We start from the raw sequence: 17,937 nt of genomic DNA on the forward strand, positions 1-17,937 counted from the left end.
TTCCAGCACAAAATCAAGTTACCTGAACTCGTTTTGAAAAAAAAAAAATTCAGACATCCTTTTAAGCTTTCTTATGGCAACCGGGTCTAAGGCTAATTCAGACTCATAATTAACACTATGTGCTTTTGAAGTCCTGTGTATCACCTGATGCCCTGTGTATTACAAGGTGTTTTCACTCTGGCCAGTGGAAATACAAATACTATTGTCAGCCCTATGCATGCTCCTCCCAATTTTTGGCCTATTTCTTTCCAGTGCTTTTTCCTCCAACCTTGAGGAATTTTTTCTCACTATGCAAAGATCCATATTCAGCCAAAGGCTGTAAGGAACCCTTCTGAAGATCTCTCCATGTGTGTGCTTATATTCAGTTGCTTCAGCTGTGTCAGACTCTTTAGGACCCCATGGACTGAAGCCCGCCAGACTCCTCTGTCCCTGCGATTTTCCCAGCAAGAATACTGGAGTGGGTTGCCATTTCCCCCTCCCAGGGATCTTCCACACCCAGGGATCAAACCCAAGTTTCTTGTGCCTCCTGTCTTGAAAGGGTTCTTTACCATTGAGCCTTTCTAGACATTCTAGCCAATAGGGTCTTATCAACTTGGCCTCTCCAAACTCCGATTTTTGTCTCCTCAACTCAGTATAACTCCCAGGCTCTGTTTTGATATATATTGCTTCTTGGAACCTGCCAATTGGCAGGAAACTGGAACGACTATAGGGTTTACCTCATTCTTTCCCTTCTCTCAGGGATTATCATACTGTACTGCTTGTCATTCAATGACTGAAAAGCATTGTTTCAAATATTTTGTCTGGTTCTTTCTAGTTGTTTAATATGTAAAGGTAAATCTGGTCTGGTCTCTGTTACTCCATCATGGCCAGGTGAACGATACAATTTTAACACTGAAAATAAGACTCTGTGCCTACTGAAGCAAAATGGATCGTGCTTCATTGCCACTCATACACCTAGTAATATTAACTTATTTAGAAGTGATGTCAGCAAGATGATTGAATAAGCTGTCCCTCGCATATATCCTCCTCACGACAACAATACTTTGACATGGCTTCCCAGGTGGCTCAGTGGTAAAGAATCTGCCTGCCAATGCAGGAGATGCAAGAGATGTGTGTTCAATCCCTGGGTCAGGAAGATTCCCTGGAGAAGGAAATGGCACCCCACTCCAGTATTCTTGCCTGGAAAATCCCATGGACAGAGGAGCCTGGCAGGCAACAGTCCATGGGGTCACAAAGAGTCAGACAGGACTGAACACACAGCATTAGCATGGAAAAAGTGTGTTCGTGGGAGCTTTGGGATCCAGACTAGAGGTTGTGAAACTGAAGTGTAGTCTAAGACCGAGGGCCGTTTTAAGAAGGCAGGTTCACCACCATATGGCTGACTTGTGAACTGTGGTCTTGCCTACAAACAGTCCCATACCCATAAGAACTCAGCTACAGCCCCTTTGGGTTTGGGTCCGTTACCAGCACCAGATACCAAGGAACCTTGAAGGAGTTATGCCCATCTGAGCACTGGATAACAGAAGTAGCTTGTGAACTCACTCCAGACCCTCTTGACCACAGTCTGAGAACCCCTAAAGTAAGCCTGTGAAACAGTCTGAATGCAAACTCTGAAAGGTTCTTATAATTGGGCTCCAGTCCATTCCAGCCAGAGTCCATAAACAATCCTGTTGGTTCAGGAACCCTACAGGAAACACTCCTGTCTGCACCCCTGGAGATCTTGAAAGGGCCTTATACTGAGGATCTAAGGACCTAAGTGTCCCCATAGACAAATGAGTGAACAAAGAAAAAGACATGAATACATACACTACTGAATATTATTTCACCAGGCAAAAGAAGAAATCTTGCCATTTGCAGCAACATGGATGGACCTTGAGGGTAGCAGGCTAAGTGAAATAAGTCAGATAGAGACAAATATCATGTGATTTCACTTACATTAGAATCTTTAAAAAAGCCAAACCAAAGTAGAATGGTGGTTGCCAAGGATGGGAAGTAGGGGAAATGGGGAGATATTGGTCAATATGTACAAAGTTCCAGTCACTCATCCAGTTATAAAATAATAACTTCAGGGGATCTAATATTCAGCATGATGACTACAGTTAAAAATACTGTATTTGACAGTTGCTGAGATAGTAACTGTATTTGATAGCTGCTGAGATAGTAAACCTTAAGTAGTCTTACCACAAAAAACAAAAGGTAATTATGTGAGGTGATAAACATGATAAGAAATATTATTGTGGTTGCAATACACACATGCATTAAATCATCAGGTTGTACACCTTAAACTTGCACAATGTTTTGTCAATTATATCTTAGTAAGGCTGGGGAAAAATAGACACTGCCTTCTAAGCACAAACAGAAAATCTTCCTTCTGAATCTATTTTTAGACGAAATAGTTACATAGTCCCAGAGTACAGTAATGCCCAAATCAAAAAATTTATTCTTAATTTTGATCACCTCAGGAAGTATCACTACTCCAATCACAAAGAAGCAAGCTTACCACTCTTATTATTGTACATAATTCAGGGTGAATGCAAAATTTTACATGAAAATAAAGAGCAAATGTTCTCTGAAAAAAAAATCATGTTATAATAGGAGTAATTTTTACATATTATTGGGCTCAAATTTTAACATACCATGGTTCTAGAGCATGAACAAACAGACCAATGAAACAGAATAGTCTCCAAATAGACCCACATATATGGGAATACAGAATTTGCTAAATGTAACATGCCAAACCTATGGAGAAAAAAAAATTATTTGTCCTTTTTCTTCTCAGACTCTCCCAATAAGTGATTAGCTCAACAACTTTACCCTTAATTCAACTTTACTTTGATTAAATTTGGCCAAATGAACTGACTACTTTTCTTATCCTCAAAGTTGACAGAGGCTGTTTTAATAAGAAAGCTTGATTTTTACCATACTTGGAATGCAAGATGTTGCATTTATCTATGTCTATGTACCACAAATATTATTTAAAAGAAAGATCCTGCCTTCTTTTAGGGCTGTGAGGCATACGAGTACAAACACAATATACGGAAAAAAGTCTTCTGACTGTTGAAAGTAAAACAATTACAAGAAAGCAACTATCGGTAGTGGTAGTGTGGTAATAACAACCCATCATTACTGTTCAAGAACACACAGGTTTCTGTCATTACAATACTGTGTAAAAGAACCAATGGGTTTTTAATCTTCATTTGTGGAGAAGCCTGAGGCATGAGAGGAATAACTAATTTATATCTGTGCAATCTCAAGTTCTTCTGTAATTACCAGTTGGGACTTCTGCCAGTGGTTCTATGTTTTAACAGGTCTGGATTTGTATATATCTGTCTAAGGAAGATACCGGTACTGGGGACTGTAAATTCACTTCCTTAGTGTTTGACCTAAGAGAGCGTCCAGATACTACAGTAGGCCTCCTTAGCAGCATATTCTTAATGGGCACTGGCTGAGCTTCATCCCCAAGTTAGCATGAGAGAATGAAAGAGATTGCATTTCTAGAAGATGCCATTTTAAAAACAAATTTTCTCTGCTTTCCTTTTCCCTACCTTGTCTAAATGGACATTACTGAAAATGAATCACAGCTAAGTTACCTACTTGGTCCTTTAATATGTAGTTACCTAAACTTGTGGTTTTATGAATAGATGTGACATGTTTTCTTCACTTCCAAATCCCTTATCTTTTTTTCTTTCTCTTAATCCCTCCTCTCTCCTCACCTTCTTTTTTTCTTCTTGAAGAATGATATATGTGGCTCTCTAAACTCGTAATTACTACATTACCATCACCTTTCATGTCTCCATGTTTTGGTTCCGTGCTATTCCTTTTGGTTAGATACTTTTACCATCTTTCTTTCCTAGATAACTTGTATGTACAGGTGACCCTTGCACAACGTAGGGTTGAACTGCATGGGTCCACATATGTGTGGATTTTTTTTTTTTTTTGAACAAATACATTGGAAAGCTTTTTGGAGGTTTGTGACAATTTGAAAAAACTTGCAGATAAAACACATAGCCTAGAAATATAGAAATAATTAAGAAAAAGTTAGCTATGTCATGAATACATAAAAAATATGTAGCTATGGAGATCATATAGGCATAAGGTGAGTGATATTTACTATAAAATTAATAATGTATTACTTTTCTTACCATTTATAACTTTGTTTTCAAAGAATCATATTACAGTACAGTATACCACTGTCCCCAAATTGAAGAAACTATGTATCAGCTTACTGTCATAGGTAAGAGGTTTTTTAAAAATGTAAATTTTCCAATACTGTGTTATGAATTTGACTGTAATACTGTACACCATACAAATTTTATAATGGAGTCATTCATTGTGTATAGGCTAGGCCATTATGAAGCAATCATATTGATTACACTAGGCTACTATAAAGGAATCATATTGCTGCTTCTTCATGATCAATGCACGAAATAAATATAAATTTCTTTTTCACAGATTTTTCCATTGTTGACATCAAGTATAATACATATAACATCTACAGTGCTTCGTAACATATAAGACTATATTTCTTTTTTTTTAAGACTATATTTCTATATGTACTGATAGATGACTCATTTTATAAACAGATGACATAAACTTATAGTATTGATAAACACAGTGCATGTATATGAGTTCAGTTGCTCAGTCGTGTCTGACTCTTTGTGACTCCGTGGACTGTAGCCCACCACAGTATAGTGTTGTAATTGTGTTTTCTCTTCCTTATGATTTTCTTAATAACATTTTCTCTAGCTTAATTTACATAAGAATACAATATATAATGCATAACACATACAAAATATGTGTCAGATGAGAGTTTATATTATTGGTAAGGCTTCTGGTCAACAGTAGGCTATTAGTAGTTATGTTCTGGAGGAGTCAAAAGTTACACATGGGTTTTTAACTGTGTGAAGAGTTGGCACCTCTGACCCCCTCCACTGTTCAAAGGTCAACTCTATTCTTCAAGGTTCAGCTCAGAATCCATCAGATGGACTAATGTGTCAAGTTACATGTCCAGTTTATCTGTAAATATTTGTTCATGAATAAATGAAAGCATAACTGAAACAGTTGTTATTGTTGTTTAGTTGTTGTGTTCGACTCTTTTGTGATCCCATGGACTGTAGCCTGCCAGGCTCCTCTCTCCATGGGATTTCCCAGGCAAGTATACTGGAGTGAGTTGCCATTTCCTTCTCCAGTGGATCTTCCTGACCCAGGAATGGAACCCTGTCTCTTGCATTGGCAGGAGGATTATTTACCACTGAGTCACCAGGAAAGCCCCATGAATAAAACAAGCCTTCGCTAAATTTTCTCCTTTCTGTTTCTTCATACCGATGACTCAAGAATAAGTCTACTAAAACACTATGGTGGATCACAGTCTAGGCTTACAGTCTGACTTTGCCTCTCTGAGTTCAAATCCTAGCTTTACCCACTAAATAGCTTTGCAAACTTATTTTCCCTTTTGGCTCAGTATCTTCATCCTTACAACTGTGACCATAATACTATCTCTTGCATAGGGGTATTGTGAGAATATGATGAGATAAGACATGAAGGGCCTATAATAGCATGTAAGGACTCTAAAAATAGTAGCGATTATTATGAATAGGTGCTTATTTCTTTGCATCACATTCAATAAGTCATCAACTCTGCAATCCAATAGTCTTCTAAAATCTCTCCTAAAATGGCAAACTCCTCATGTTACCACAAGAAAAACTGCCTGAATGTGACAGAATGTGAAAATTATGCTTTTTATTATATTCACATAAAATAGTCAATTACACCGAGTTGTCCAAATGCATTGGTGAATTAAAGCCTCCAACTCTTACAAAGTTTTATACATATATCTATGCATTTATAAATACACACATATGTAAAAGATATATATTTTCTTCTAAAATAAAGTGCCCAAATCTTAATATATGGGGGCATAATAGGGGAAAAAAGAATCATAAAGCTTTATCAGTTATAGACTGTTTCACAATATAAGAATCTGATTTATACACATTTATTCAGGTATAGTGAACTCTAACCATTCATTCTTTTCTGAATTCTAAATGAATTAATTTATCCAATATATTAGAAGCCATGTAGCCAGTTTAAATGAATCAGAAGCTAATTCTTCTTACTGTGCCTGTCACAGAACCTGGGCTCCCCAACAGAAGAGTAGTTAAGCTTCATTTTTAATTCCCCTGTTTATTTGAATGTTGTCTTTCTGCTAAGATGATAAACAGAGAGAGAAATGTAAATGAATAAACTTCCAATTCTAAATCCTCTATTAGCATTCAATAAAGTCAGGGTTTGGTGAAAAAAATTCCTTTTGTCTTTATTTCACCCTGGGCTTGATGAGAAATGGCCTGGCAGATTTGAAATGAGGGGTCCTGCTGTCTCTGTTATAGTTAAGTCTTGTTGGAATCACAGAAGAATAATCAGGATGCAGTGATCAATAAATAGATCAAGGAGACAGTCAACTCAAATTGAAATGAAACTCTCCATGACAAAGGAAAACTTTGTGAGTGCATGTTTGAATTTAACAACAGAACAAAGGTTAAAGAAAAACTAGGTGGTTTAAGATCATTCAGATAAGCCTCACTTCAAATAGAAACTAAGACTCTATTCTTCAGTACAATGTCTCAGCTACTCTTACTGTTTTCATTGGGTTTTCTATTGTGTGCATGCATGCTAAGTCTCTTCAATCGTGTCTGACTCTTTGTGACCCTATGGACTGTAGTCCACCCAGCTCCTCTGTCCATGGGATTCTCTCAGGCAAGAATATTGGAGGGTTGCCATGCCCTTCTCTAGGGGATCTTCCTGATCCAGGGATCGAACCAACATGTCTCCTGCATTGGCAGGCAGATTCTTTACCACTAGCGCCACCTAGGAAGCCCTGTACTTTCTGTTTTCTTAGATTTTTAGGATGATCATTTGTAGGTTTTGACAAGGAATAGAATTTAAAACGCTTTTGAAAAGACTTCAACCTATGGAAGCAAGGTGAAGATGCCTAAAAATAGCTTAATACGAACCCAGCCATTTTAGAATTTGGTGATTACATGTTCAAACTGCAATAGAGCATGTTTTATTCAAGCAGGCAAAAGAGAGATTGTCAGCACTGAAATTGCATTAAAACACTCTGCAACTTCCCAACATACGGAAGGCTGGGACCAGTGGGAAGCCCAAACTTTTCCCAGAGTCAGAACAAGGAATGTAGTATCTTCTTTTCTTTGGAGAAAGAAAAAGGGCAAGAAAATGTTTCCAATTACCCAAACCGACCTGAGCAGGGTCTTCCCAAGGATGGAGCTGCCTAACTGCTGATTTTGGTGAGCATCTTATTAATGGCTTGCTTGACGTGCGTGGTGGAGCTGCGTCGCCTCGTCTTGCCCTGGACCATCCTCCGGCGACGCACCTCTCGACACAGCTCGTAGAATATCTCGGTGATGTTCCCTTCTCCAGTGCAGGCAGAACACTCATAAAAAGCACATGCCAGTTCTGTGGCCAGCTTCTCCCCTTCTTCTGTACTGACCTGTCTGGAGTGGTCCAAGTCAGCTTTGTTTCCAACCAAGATGAGAGTCACGTTCTTGGGCTTTTTGATCTCATCCAGGATGTTCTTAAGTGGCAGCACTTCCTCAAAACTTCCTCGGTCAGTAATGTCATAGACCAGCACAAAGCCTTCCCCCCATCGCATGTGTCCTTCCCTCTGAATGGTGTCTTCCTGTTGGCAGGGAAAAAACAGCAGTTGGGAGACCTGGAAGTAATTGCAATATATAGATGCTGCAAATGCTAACAGTGATCCTTTAACAACCATTCCTTGCATTCAGCAGCGTTGGAAATTCTTGGTAGACTGCCTGAACAAGCTGACCCTCTCAGTTTCGAATAGAAGCATAACTTAGGGAACTAAACATTTTCTAACTGTGCGCAGCCTAACTTTGTGCTTCTAACTTTTTCTTGCCACATCATTAAATGTGTAATTGCAAGGACTATAAAGAAATTATCCTCCTAGTTGAGCACACTGCCTTTGAGAATTTTCATCACAATTAAACAATTGGCCAATAGGTAACAAACAAGTAGACCTTACCCCATCCTCTGAGATCAGAATTAGAGGCATGGCTTAGTGAAGTGGTTTTGATTTTGTTTTGTTTTTTAATCTTCTTTTCTTCAGATTAGAGACAGTTAGCCACACACACACACACACACACACACACACACACACAAAGTGAAAAATTGTATAGAATCAAAGTAAAAGCTAGGGGATTTGGGCTTCATTTTCTATCTCAGCACCTTTGATATATTATGCAGTCACAATAATGATAGAAACTCAATTGCAGTGATTCTCAAAAAGGGTGATCTCTCCTTCTTAAGAAGGTAGCATTTGAAAGCATTCTTAAGCAGGTGTGATTTGAAAATGTATTGCCATTATAGGCTCAAATGACTTCTCCAGGCATGTATTTTCCTGCTGTCTCTCTCTTTAGAATCAGTACTGGAAGGTGAGAGCATATATAGGGCGCAGGTAGTGATGAGAAGGAAAACTGTATAACTAGCTGCAAATATATTTCTTGGATTAAATAATTTTATCAAGTAGTAACTGAAAAGCAACATCATATCCTTCAGCTTCCTAACTCTCATTCTTAGTGGTCACCCCTATTCTGGGAGGGCTTCCCTTGCAGCTCAGCTGATAAAGAATCTGCCTGCAATGCGGGAGACCTGGGTTCGATCCCTGGGTTGGGAAGAACCCCTGGAGAAAGGAAAGGCTACCCTCTCTGGTATTCTGGCCTGGAGAATTCCATGAACTGTATAGTCCACGGAGTTGCAAAGAGTCGGACATGACTGAGCGACTTTCACTTTCACTTCTTTCTATTCTTGGGAACCAAGCCTTCCTATAAACTGTCTATAATTTCAGAACTGACTGGCTGCAAAGCAAAGGTATATCAGTTTCATTTTAAAATAAGTTGTTAGCGTTCAATGATGTGGCTCAAGCTTTTAATCTGATGTGATGAGGTTTAGAAAGAATATTACAGAAAAGATTCCTAAAATAAAGTATTCTGAAAAAAGATTCTAAGGTTATATAAGTCGAGAATATAAATACTGTAGATTTCTTTAAGATTCAACTTATATATATAAGCATATTAAAGGTACTGAGAACTTCTCCAGTAAAGATGTATATTTAACTTGATCAGAGTATTTCAAAACACATTTAACCATGAAAATCAAATATTAATATCCTGTGATCTCCCCATAATAGAGGTGAGAAATTCTACTTTAGATGATAGCATATGAATGTTAAGGTATTTTCAAAACCCTCTTGGAGCACTGAGTAATTTATATAAGAACACATATATAAGCTATTGCAAATAAACTGATATAAAGCATAACTAGATAATTAAGTCTTTAGGCATCATTAGGTTAACCATAGAAAAGTGTCTTAATTCTGTTCATATTATGCACATCTCATTTTTATTTATCCAGAAATATTAGAGCTGAATTCCTTTTTCACCTGCCCAGCAGTATCTAGTATCTCCATGGTGACAACTTCATCATCAATGGTTGCTTGGTGTCGGTAGGTTGATTCTGAGGGAATGAGCAAAACGAAGGTAAAATGGTAAATAAATGCATAATTAGATTTGATCCTTGAAATTATAAATTAGTCTCCAGTGTATACCTGTTTCCAGAGCATTAGAATAACGTGCAGCCTAACGGGTGGAAGAAGGTGCCATTTTTATACTCTTAAGTTCTTGGGAGTAACAGGTTCTAATATGGGATCCACAGATGCTCAGGATATAGCATGGGAGATTCCCTTTTTCTATTATTTTATTCTCATGTGAGGCAAGCCTTCTAATACTCTTTTCTCTCTAAAAGCAGACTTCCACATCCTAAAAAGAGAGAGAGATTCCCACAAGGGCATTCTACCTTGAGACTCCTAAAAATACAGTTTAAGGAATCATGTTAATTCCTGTTCCTGACAAGATGGCAGGCAGACAGAAGCTGCTCATTTCCATCTAGACCTCCACTCTGGGAATGAATTAAACATTAGAGGGAGGCAGATCGCTATTCATGTGAAAAATGACTGTGGAAAGCTAGGAGGAACCCTTGGGGTGGTAGAAGGTGGTTGGACCCTGGTGTTCAGGGCTTGTAAGGAACGGTCACCCACAGTAGAGGAGGACTGAGGGGGAGAGAGAACAATTCAGAGGCAGAAGAGGTTGCTTAGTACCAGTTGGAGGCGGGTGACTCAGACAGTGAAGAATCTGCCTGCAATGCGGGATACCTGTGTTCGATCCCTAGGTTGGGAAGATCACCTGGAGAAGGGAAGGGCTCCACATTCCAGTATTCTTGCCTGGAGAATTCCATGGACAGAGAAGCCTGGAGGGCTATTGAGTCTGTAGAGGTTGCAAAGAGTCTGGCACAACTGGGCTATTGAGTCTGTAGAGGTTGCAAAGGGTCTGGCAGGACTGAGACTAACACTCTCACTTCAAGATAACATCAGAGTCATCTTCAAGCTCTGCCGGGGTCAGGAGGAGTCAGGAAAAATACAACCACTAGGTGGCTCTGAGTGTTCTGCCGTGAAACGAGAACCAGGCATTAAAATGGTGTTGCTGCGACTGCTGCTGCTAAGTCGCTTCAGTCATGTCCGACTCTGTGCGACCCCAGAGACGGCAGCCCACCAGGCTTACCCGTCCCTGGGATTCTCCAGGCAAGATCACTAAATGGTGTTGCTCTATATGAAAATGAAACAAATGACATAAAGCACTCAATACGTGATTGACTGAGTTGATGAAGTTCAGGTTGAAACATTCTTCCAGAAAGTACTAGTAAGTGATAAAAAGAAGGAAAATATGAAAGCAAAATATAAGAGGCATGGATAATAGAAACAGACATGTTGTTTTCCCCTATAAAATGAGCCTCGAAGAGAGACTAAAATACATAGAAGAGTGGAAAATAGTTGAAGCTGAGGCTGTAGTAACAGAGAATTTCCCAGGACTAGAGCCATTGAATGACTTCACATTAAAAGGACTATTAGTATAGAACAGATAAACAACAGGGTTCTACTGTATAGCACAGGGAACTATAGCCAACATTCTGTGATAAACCATAATGGGAAAAGAATATGGAAAAGAATGTTTACATATGTATAACTGAATCACGTTGCCAGACAGCAGAAATTAACACAACATTGAAAATCGACTATACTTCAATAAATAAAAGTTTTTAAAAAGGACTGACAGGACACATAAGGGAAAAGCCCCAATTTCAACTTATTACAACAAAATGTAAAGATATCAATGACAAAGAGGAAAATTTTAAAAGGTCTAAAGGAAAAAAAGTCCATCACATACAAAAGCATGTGACTCAGACTGACACTGGACTTCTCATCAGCAAAACAGAATTCAAGATCCTAAAGGAATCACGCAAAGCAACAAAACTATACCAGAAGCAATTCAGAACCACAAGTCTAGATAACACCAAAATATCAGGGAGGAGATGAGGCTAGAGACCAGAAGTAGGTTTGAGGGAGTTAATGTACTTGCATTATTCCAAATGATAATATAATAAAAAGGTATTTAGAACAGAAAAAGTGAACAAATTATTCAACTCAACGATTAGAAGAGGAAAACAAAGCAAATCCAAGAAGATATGAGAAAAGTAAAAGAGAAAATAGCAGAAAAAATTAGATAAGGTTAGCAAAAGCAAAGCATGGCACTTGAAAAATTTAAAAGTAGGTGGGGAGAGGTAAAGAGCAGAGAAAACTAACTAGTAAATTAAGAGAGAAGGCGCAATCAAACAAAAATAAGCATAAAACAGGAAGTAATTACACATCCTGGTGAAATAGAAATAAAATAATGTTGTGAACTGTATACCAAACAAATTTTAAAGCCTGATTAATTCTTTGAGGAAAAAATGCACAGATTGGTACAATGAGAAATAAGACACTTAACTAGGTCAATAGCCTGTGAAATTTAAATGTTAACTGTAGATTTCTTATGAGAAAAAATGACTACCTAGTTGGCTTTATAGATTTCTGTTAAATATTAAACAAGTTGTTCTAGGGGTTAAAAAAAAAAAAAGCATAGCTACCCACTACATGAATTCCAAAAGAAATATTAGAAAACTAATAAGAAGAGAAAAATTAAAAAAAAGGTAGGTTCATTTTTGAACATAGATTCAAAAATTCTAAAAAAGTAATATCCAGTTGAATCCAACAGTATAATAAGAAAAATACATCATAAAATAGTAGAGTTTATTTCAGGAATACAAAGTGTTTATAACTATCAGTACAATTAACAAATTAAAGAACTAAATAAAAATCACTTGAGTACCTCCATAGGTAGATCTATAGTATGATAAAATGTATACAAATTTAAAATATGTGTATATATAGAATTTCTTTCAAAAAATATGTAATAACTAACACATACTGCTTACCCTTTGAACACAAATTATTCTAAATGCCTTACTCATGTTAACTTATTTATTCCTTACAAATATTTCATGAAGTATGTAATACTATCAGATCTATTTTATGTGAAGAAACTGAGGTACAGCAATGTCTAATAAGTTGCTGAAGGTCACACAGATGTTAAGTGGTAAATGGTACAGTTACGACTGGAGCACAGAAGACTGGCTTTGGGAATTTAGACTTTGAAGCACTGTGCTAAGTATCAACCGCATTAGATTATATGCCTCTGGGAATAGAGTAAGGCAACGGTGTCAGAATAGGGGATGCAGGAAAAATAAAGTGAAGAAATAGAAAGCCTTCACATACACATGACATGGTGCTAGGAATAGAGCAGCATGATTGACTTAAGTATTAACTCAATTATTTGCCCCTGAAGTACTCAAGTTACTAACCAGTCAATCAACTAAATAAACCTAGAAATTTCTTCCCTACCAGGGTAACTGGTAAGCTGTTGCTTTTATTTTTTCCTATAATCTGTCTACCTACCTATTATCTATTATCTATTTATCTCATGTTTCTTTCATTTCTCCAGCAACTATCTTACAGTTCTTTCTTGACCACAGTTTTATGTTACTTTGCTGTAAATCAAATCTCCTACTCAAAATACAAACCACAGGAAGGAAGCTTAGCTGAGCAGTGTAACCTAGCCATCAGTCCTACGTGATAACCACTCACAAAGGCAGCACACATTGCAGATGTATTTTCTGAAAAATAAAAGTTTAAAATGAGGTCATGTTTGTTTTATTTTTTTTAGACTCCACATGTAAGTGATAGTATTTGTCTCTATCTAACTTATTTCACTAAGTAGGTTCATCAATGTTGTGGCAAATGGCAAGAGTCAATTCATTTTTCATGGCTGAGAAATATTCCATTGCCTGCATGTGTATATGTATATATCTCACATTGTCTTTATCCATTCATCTGTCAGTGGACATTTAGGGTGCTTCTTTATTTTGCCTATTGGAAATAACTGTACAGCACAGAGACAATAACCAATATTTTATAATAACTTTATATAGTATGTAATCTATAAAATATCAAATCACTATGTTGTACACCTGAAACTAATATAACTTTGTAAGTTACTATTTGTCAATTTTAAAAAAATGACAACGAGATTATGTTCAATGTATTTTAATAAGTGTATTTTACATTATCATCATTCTCCTGTAATACGTAATCCTTACAGGGTATGTATGATTCTCAATTCTAGATCATTCCATTCCCCTCTGTTATGTTAAATGGGAGATGATTGTTTTATATAATTAAATGCTCTAAAATACCACTGACAGCCACTACTCATTTCTAAGTGTTCTCTCAGTGATTTCCTTCTCATCTCCTGGGCTCCAGTCTGAAGAGGAGAAGCCCAGAGGGCCCTGCACAAGCTAGGGTCCACGCCCTTTTTGTTTCTCTCTCCACTGTTCTGCCGTGACCTTTGCGCTGCTTTCCCTCTTAAAGGACTGGCATCAGCCCTGGAGCCTGGAAAACAGAGTTCTGGGCTTTAGTCCATCTCTTTACACCACAAGTTGTCTGACAGACAGGGACATTTTTCTGAGTTGCCTCCATGCTAAATAGAATATGTATTTCAACCACAGAAGGCCACAGTGGGGGGGAAATAAAATATAAAGAAAACGGTATGAAGTTGTGTGATTCTTTGGCTGTTTGTTAACTGAAATGAAAACGATGAAAGGCAGGAAATGAGGGAATGTCGGCCACAGACAGCAGCGGGAGGCAGCAGTGATTGCATCTAAGCTGAACACTGGTTTCACACCATTGGAAGAATATTTTCTTTAAGTCCCTTCTCTCTCTCTCATTAGGAACTCATGGCTACATGTAAAACAGTGGAAATAGTGCTTACAGAGGCAAAATGTACATTGGTGTGCTAACTTTTCTGAGGATAATTCTAAAAAAATACACTAAGTACTGTTAGAATGGAATGAAACTCTACTATTCATTCTGGAAGTTAAGAAAAAATATGTAAGTTTTTGTTAAGGAAGTTAAGAAAAAATGGAGAATGGAAATACTTTTCATTCATACTCACAAAAAAATGATAATTTTAGTCTTTTTTCTTGATGTGGTAGGGGATGATTGTTTAAGAGATACTTCAAAATGAACCAAATATTGGATACTGTAAGATCAATAGTTGGCATCACCAATTCAGTGGACATGAACTTGGGTAAACTCCAGGAGATGGTGAGGGACAGGGAAGACTGGTGTCCATGGGGTTGCAGAGTCTGACACGACTTGGTGACTGAACAACAAGATCAACATTTGTTTCACGATAGAATTGTGCTGCTGCTGGTGGTAGTAATTTAGTTGTGATTGATTTTTTGTGACCCCTGGACTGTAGCCTGCCAGGCTCCTCTTTCCATGGGATTCTCCAGGCAAGAATACTGGAGTAGGTTGCCATTTTCTCCTCCAGGGGATCTTCCTGATGCAGGGATTGAATCTGGGTCTCCTGCTTTGCAGGCAGTCTCCTGCATTGCAGGTGGATTCTTTACTGACTGAGCCACCAGGGAAGTCCAAGATGGAATTAGGCATATTAAATATGTATCTCAAGTTCACTGTATATGAGAGATACATGATTGAAAACCTGTATTCCATATCATTTTATAAACTGAAGTATATTTTGCATACTAAGAGAAATTGATGCTCAGAGGAATGTTTTGTACCATTAATCCTTTCACTAATTTAGCTCTTTTGCAAATTTCAGCATATTAATATGGACATTTGGCTAGTGCAACAATGGTTAGTAATGTTGATTTGTGCTACAGTGGGAATTGTACTAACTGGAGTTCTATTGCTGATCTAACCACAAAATAGCCATGTAATCTTGGATAAACTGACTTTGTTGGACTTGTTTTCTTAATTGCCAAACAACAATCTCAAAGTTCCTTGCTGTGCCAATATGAACCAGTTCTGTGAGTTGGCTAAGCACCTCTGTTTTAGTGTCCAGTTGAGACAATTTGTTCTGAGTGTGTCTCTTTGTTAGTATGAGTTTTTCCAATCAGAGGGAACTGTAATTCAGGTAGGGAGAACCAGTCACAAAATCAGAGCACCAGTGGGTCCAATATGTCTCCCACTTCCTACTTTCATTTGTGTCTGAGCCTTAATCCATTCAAACAGAGTGCAGTGTCTCCTAAGTAGTAATAGTTTCCCTCTCTCTCTCCAACTGCCCCCAACACACACAGGGGTGCACGCACCCACAAGCACACAAACGCACCACAACTGTACACGATCTAAGTCTTCGTCTGTATTCTCTACCACGATCAGCATTTTCTGAAGGTAGTGTGACTCTGAGAGGTAGAGACTCAGTTTTTTTTTGGAATCTAAATGGGACACGGAAGCTGTTCCGCACCCAGGAAACTGCTGCCACTTCCATCATGCAGGGAGTTGTCTTGGTTAGATGGTCCAGTCCCAAATTCTATAGGCTTCAGTGTATGTGTGTCTGTGTGTCTGCGTGTCTGTGTGTGTGCGTATGTGCTTAGTCATGTCTGACTATTCTTCTTTGTCTATGGGATTTCCCAGGTCAGAATGCTGGAGTGAGTTGACATTTCCTTCTCCAGGGGATCCTCCCAATGCAGGGATCAAATCGGATCCTGAGCTGGCAGGTGGATTCTTTAGCACCATCTGGGAATGAGTAGTTTCTAAATGCAATTCACAGACCACTTCTGACCTCTGACAAAGATTTCACTGGTCCATGGTGAAATGAGAAAAATTTAAGGAAAAATAACATTGTCCAAAGTCAAGGACTGATTTTTTTTTTCTTAGATTATATCCTTCAAAACTCGTGGATGTTAACAATAGTTCCTTCTTATACGAAAATGGAAGTGCCACTAGAATTTTTAATTCTCCCTCACCTTCTGAGCCCTCCATCTGTAATTGGAATTCCTATGAGAGTTCCTCTCCTTAAAAAAAAAAAAAAAAAAAAAACACACCAAAATCTAAAAGTTTGAAAATAACTTGTGCTTATACTAGCAAACAATTTCTTTACAGAATTATCTCAGAGCAATAGATATTCCAGGGCTGTTAATATGCTGAAGGATGTTCACAGTCTTCAGTTCCTCATGGAGCAAAAATTCTGTTACAGGTTGAAAAATAGCACCATGTTTTTGAGGACGGCTTATGATACAGAATTCAAAACTGTTTTTTACAAATAAGCTACTTTGCTTTCAAAGATAGCTTTCCTTTTGGGTGGCGGTCTTGAAACTCTCTAATATTATGAAGTTATGCCCAGGAAGGGCTTTCCAGGTGGCAATAATGGTAGAGAACCTGCCTGCCTATGCAGGAGATACAAGAGACTCAGGTTTGATCCCTGGGTCTGTAAGATCCCCTGGAGAAGGGCATGGCAACCCACTCCAGTATTCTTCCCTGGGAAATCCCATGAACAGAGGAACCTGGCAGCCTACAGTCCATAACATTGAAAAGAGTAGGACATGACACATGCAAAATAGCACACATGCATGCATGCCCAGGAAATGCTTGGTTCATCTTGAATCAAATGGATTGGAACTCCTCTAGGCTAGAACATTAGTGACTTCTTGTATATAAGTGTACACACACACACACACATCCAGTTTCCAGGGTGACTGAATGAAAGCCTCACCTGGGAATGAGTCATCTATCTGATATGCCTGAAGTCATATGAGCCCCCTTGTTGCCTAGCAGCTGCAATTCTTGTGGAGCAGAACAGTACAAGGTCACTCAATAAAGTTTCATTATTCATAGTGAAGGAAGCCCATGGTACAAATAACTGGTGCAGGAGATTTCTATTAATAGCATTTGTTTTTCAGAAGGAATAAAACCAAAGGGAAAATGGTTGACCTAAGACTAATTAAAAAGCAACATTAGTTACTGGAACAAATCTCAGACAGTATTCAAAAATTTTTAAGATCATCTTTTAGAAGCTTTATCTTTTGTTGAGTTGTACCGGTATAGATAAATAAAATTAGTATTTTTCTATTAAACTCCCATAAATCATTAAGGTTCTCAGGGGCTATAATCTTTATAAAGCTTATTTTTATATAAGTAATTAAATTATAAGAGGGGAGTAAGCATTTACATAGATGGGGTAAACAATAGATAATGATTTTTTTCAAACCAACTACAATGTTTTAGATACAAATATATAATCTTAAGCTTAAACTGTGGTTATATTAAAACCATTTCAAAAATTATTGATGTTGAAAAACCTTTTATTTAAAAGCAAAACCAGAGAAGACTAATAAATGTAGAGACATGCTATTTTCTTCGATTAAAAGAATGAATATCATAAAGCTGTGAATCTTCTCAAAGGAATGTATAATTTTAATGCAATTCCAATCAAAATTATTTCATGCTATGATATAGTTTTAAAAATTGACCTGGAAGAATAAACTAGAGATAGGAGTCCAGATAATTTTGTTAAAAAGTAAAGAAGAAAGGCTTTCTCTACTGAGTATCAACATGTCCTAAGGAACATACAATTATCAAAAGAGTGTGGTACTGGCATTGGATGTGAAAAG

At 37.7% G+C, this 17,937-nt stretch overlaps 1 protein-coding gene across 1 annotated transcript in view; it reads right to left on the minus strand.

Moving 5' to 3' along the window:
* Positions 1-2,412: 2,412 nt before the first annotated feature.
* The window catches only part of RERG (RAS like estrogen regulated growth inhibitor), a 133,734-nt gene continuing 118,209 nt past the window's right edge, over positions 2,413-17,937 (minus strand). The window contains exons 4-5 of the mRNA XM_061125071.1: positions 9,476-9,549; positions 2,413-7,696 (exon numbers count right to left, since the gene is read on the minus strand). Of these exons, the coding sequence (XP_060981054.1) occupies positions 7,289-7,696; positions 9,476-9,549 (482 nt within the window). The 3' untranslated portion in view covers positions 2,413-7,288. The remainder of the gene's footprint in view (positions 7,697-9,475; positions 9,550-17,937) is intronic.

The sequence above is a fragment of the Dama dama genome, chromosome 22, assembly GCF_033118175.1.
Source record: "Dama dama isolate Ldn47 chromosome 22, ASM3311817v1, whole genome shotgun sequence".
NCBI classification, from domain to species: Eukaryota; Metazoa; Chordata; class Mammalia; order Artiodactyla; family Cervidae; genus Dama; species Dama dama.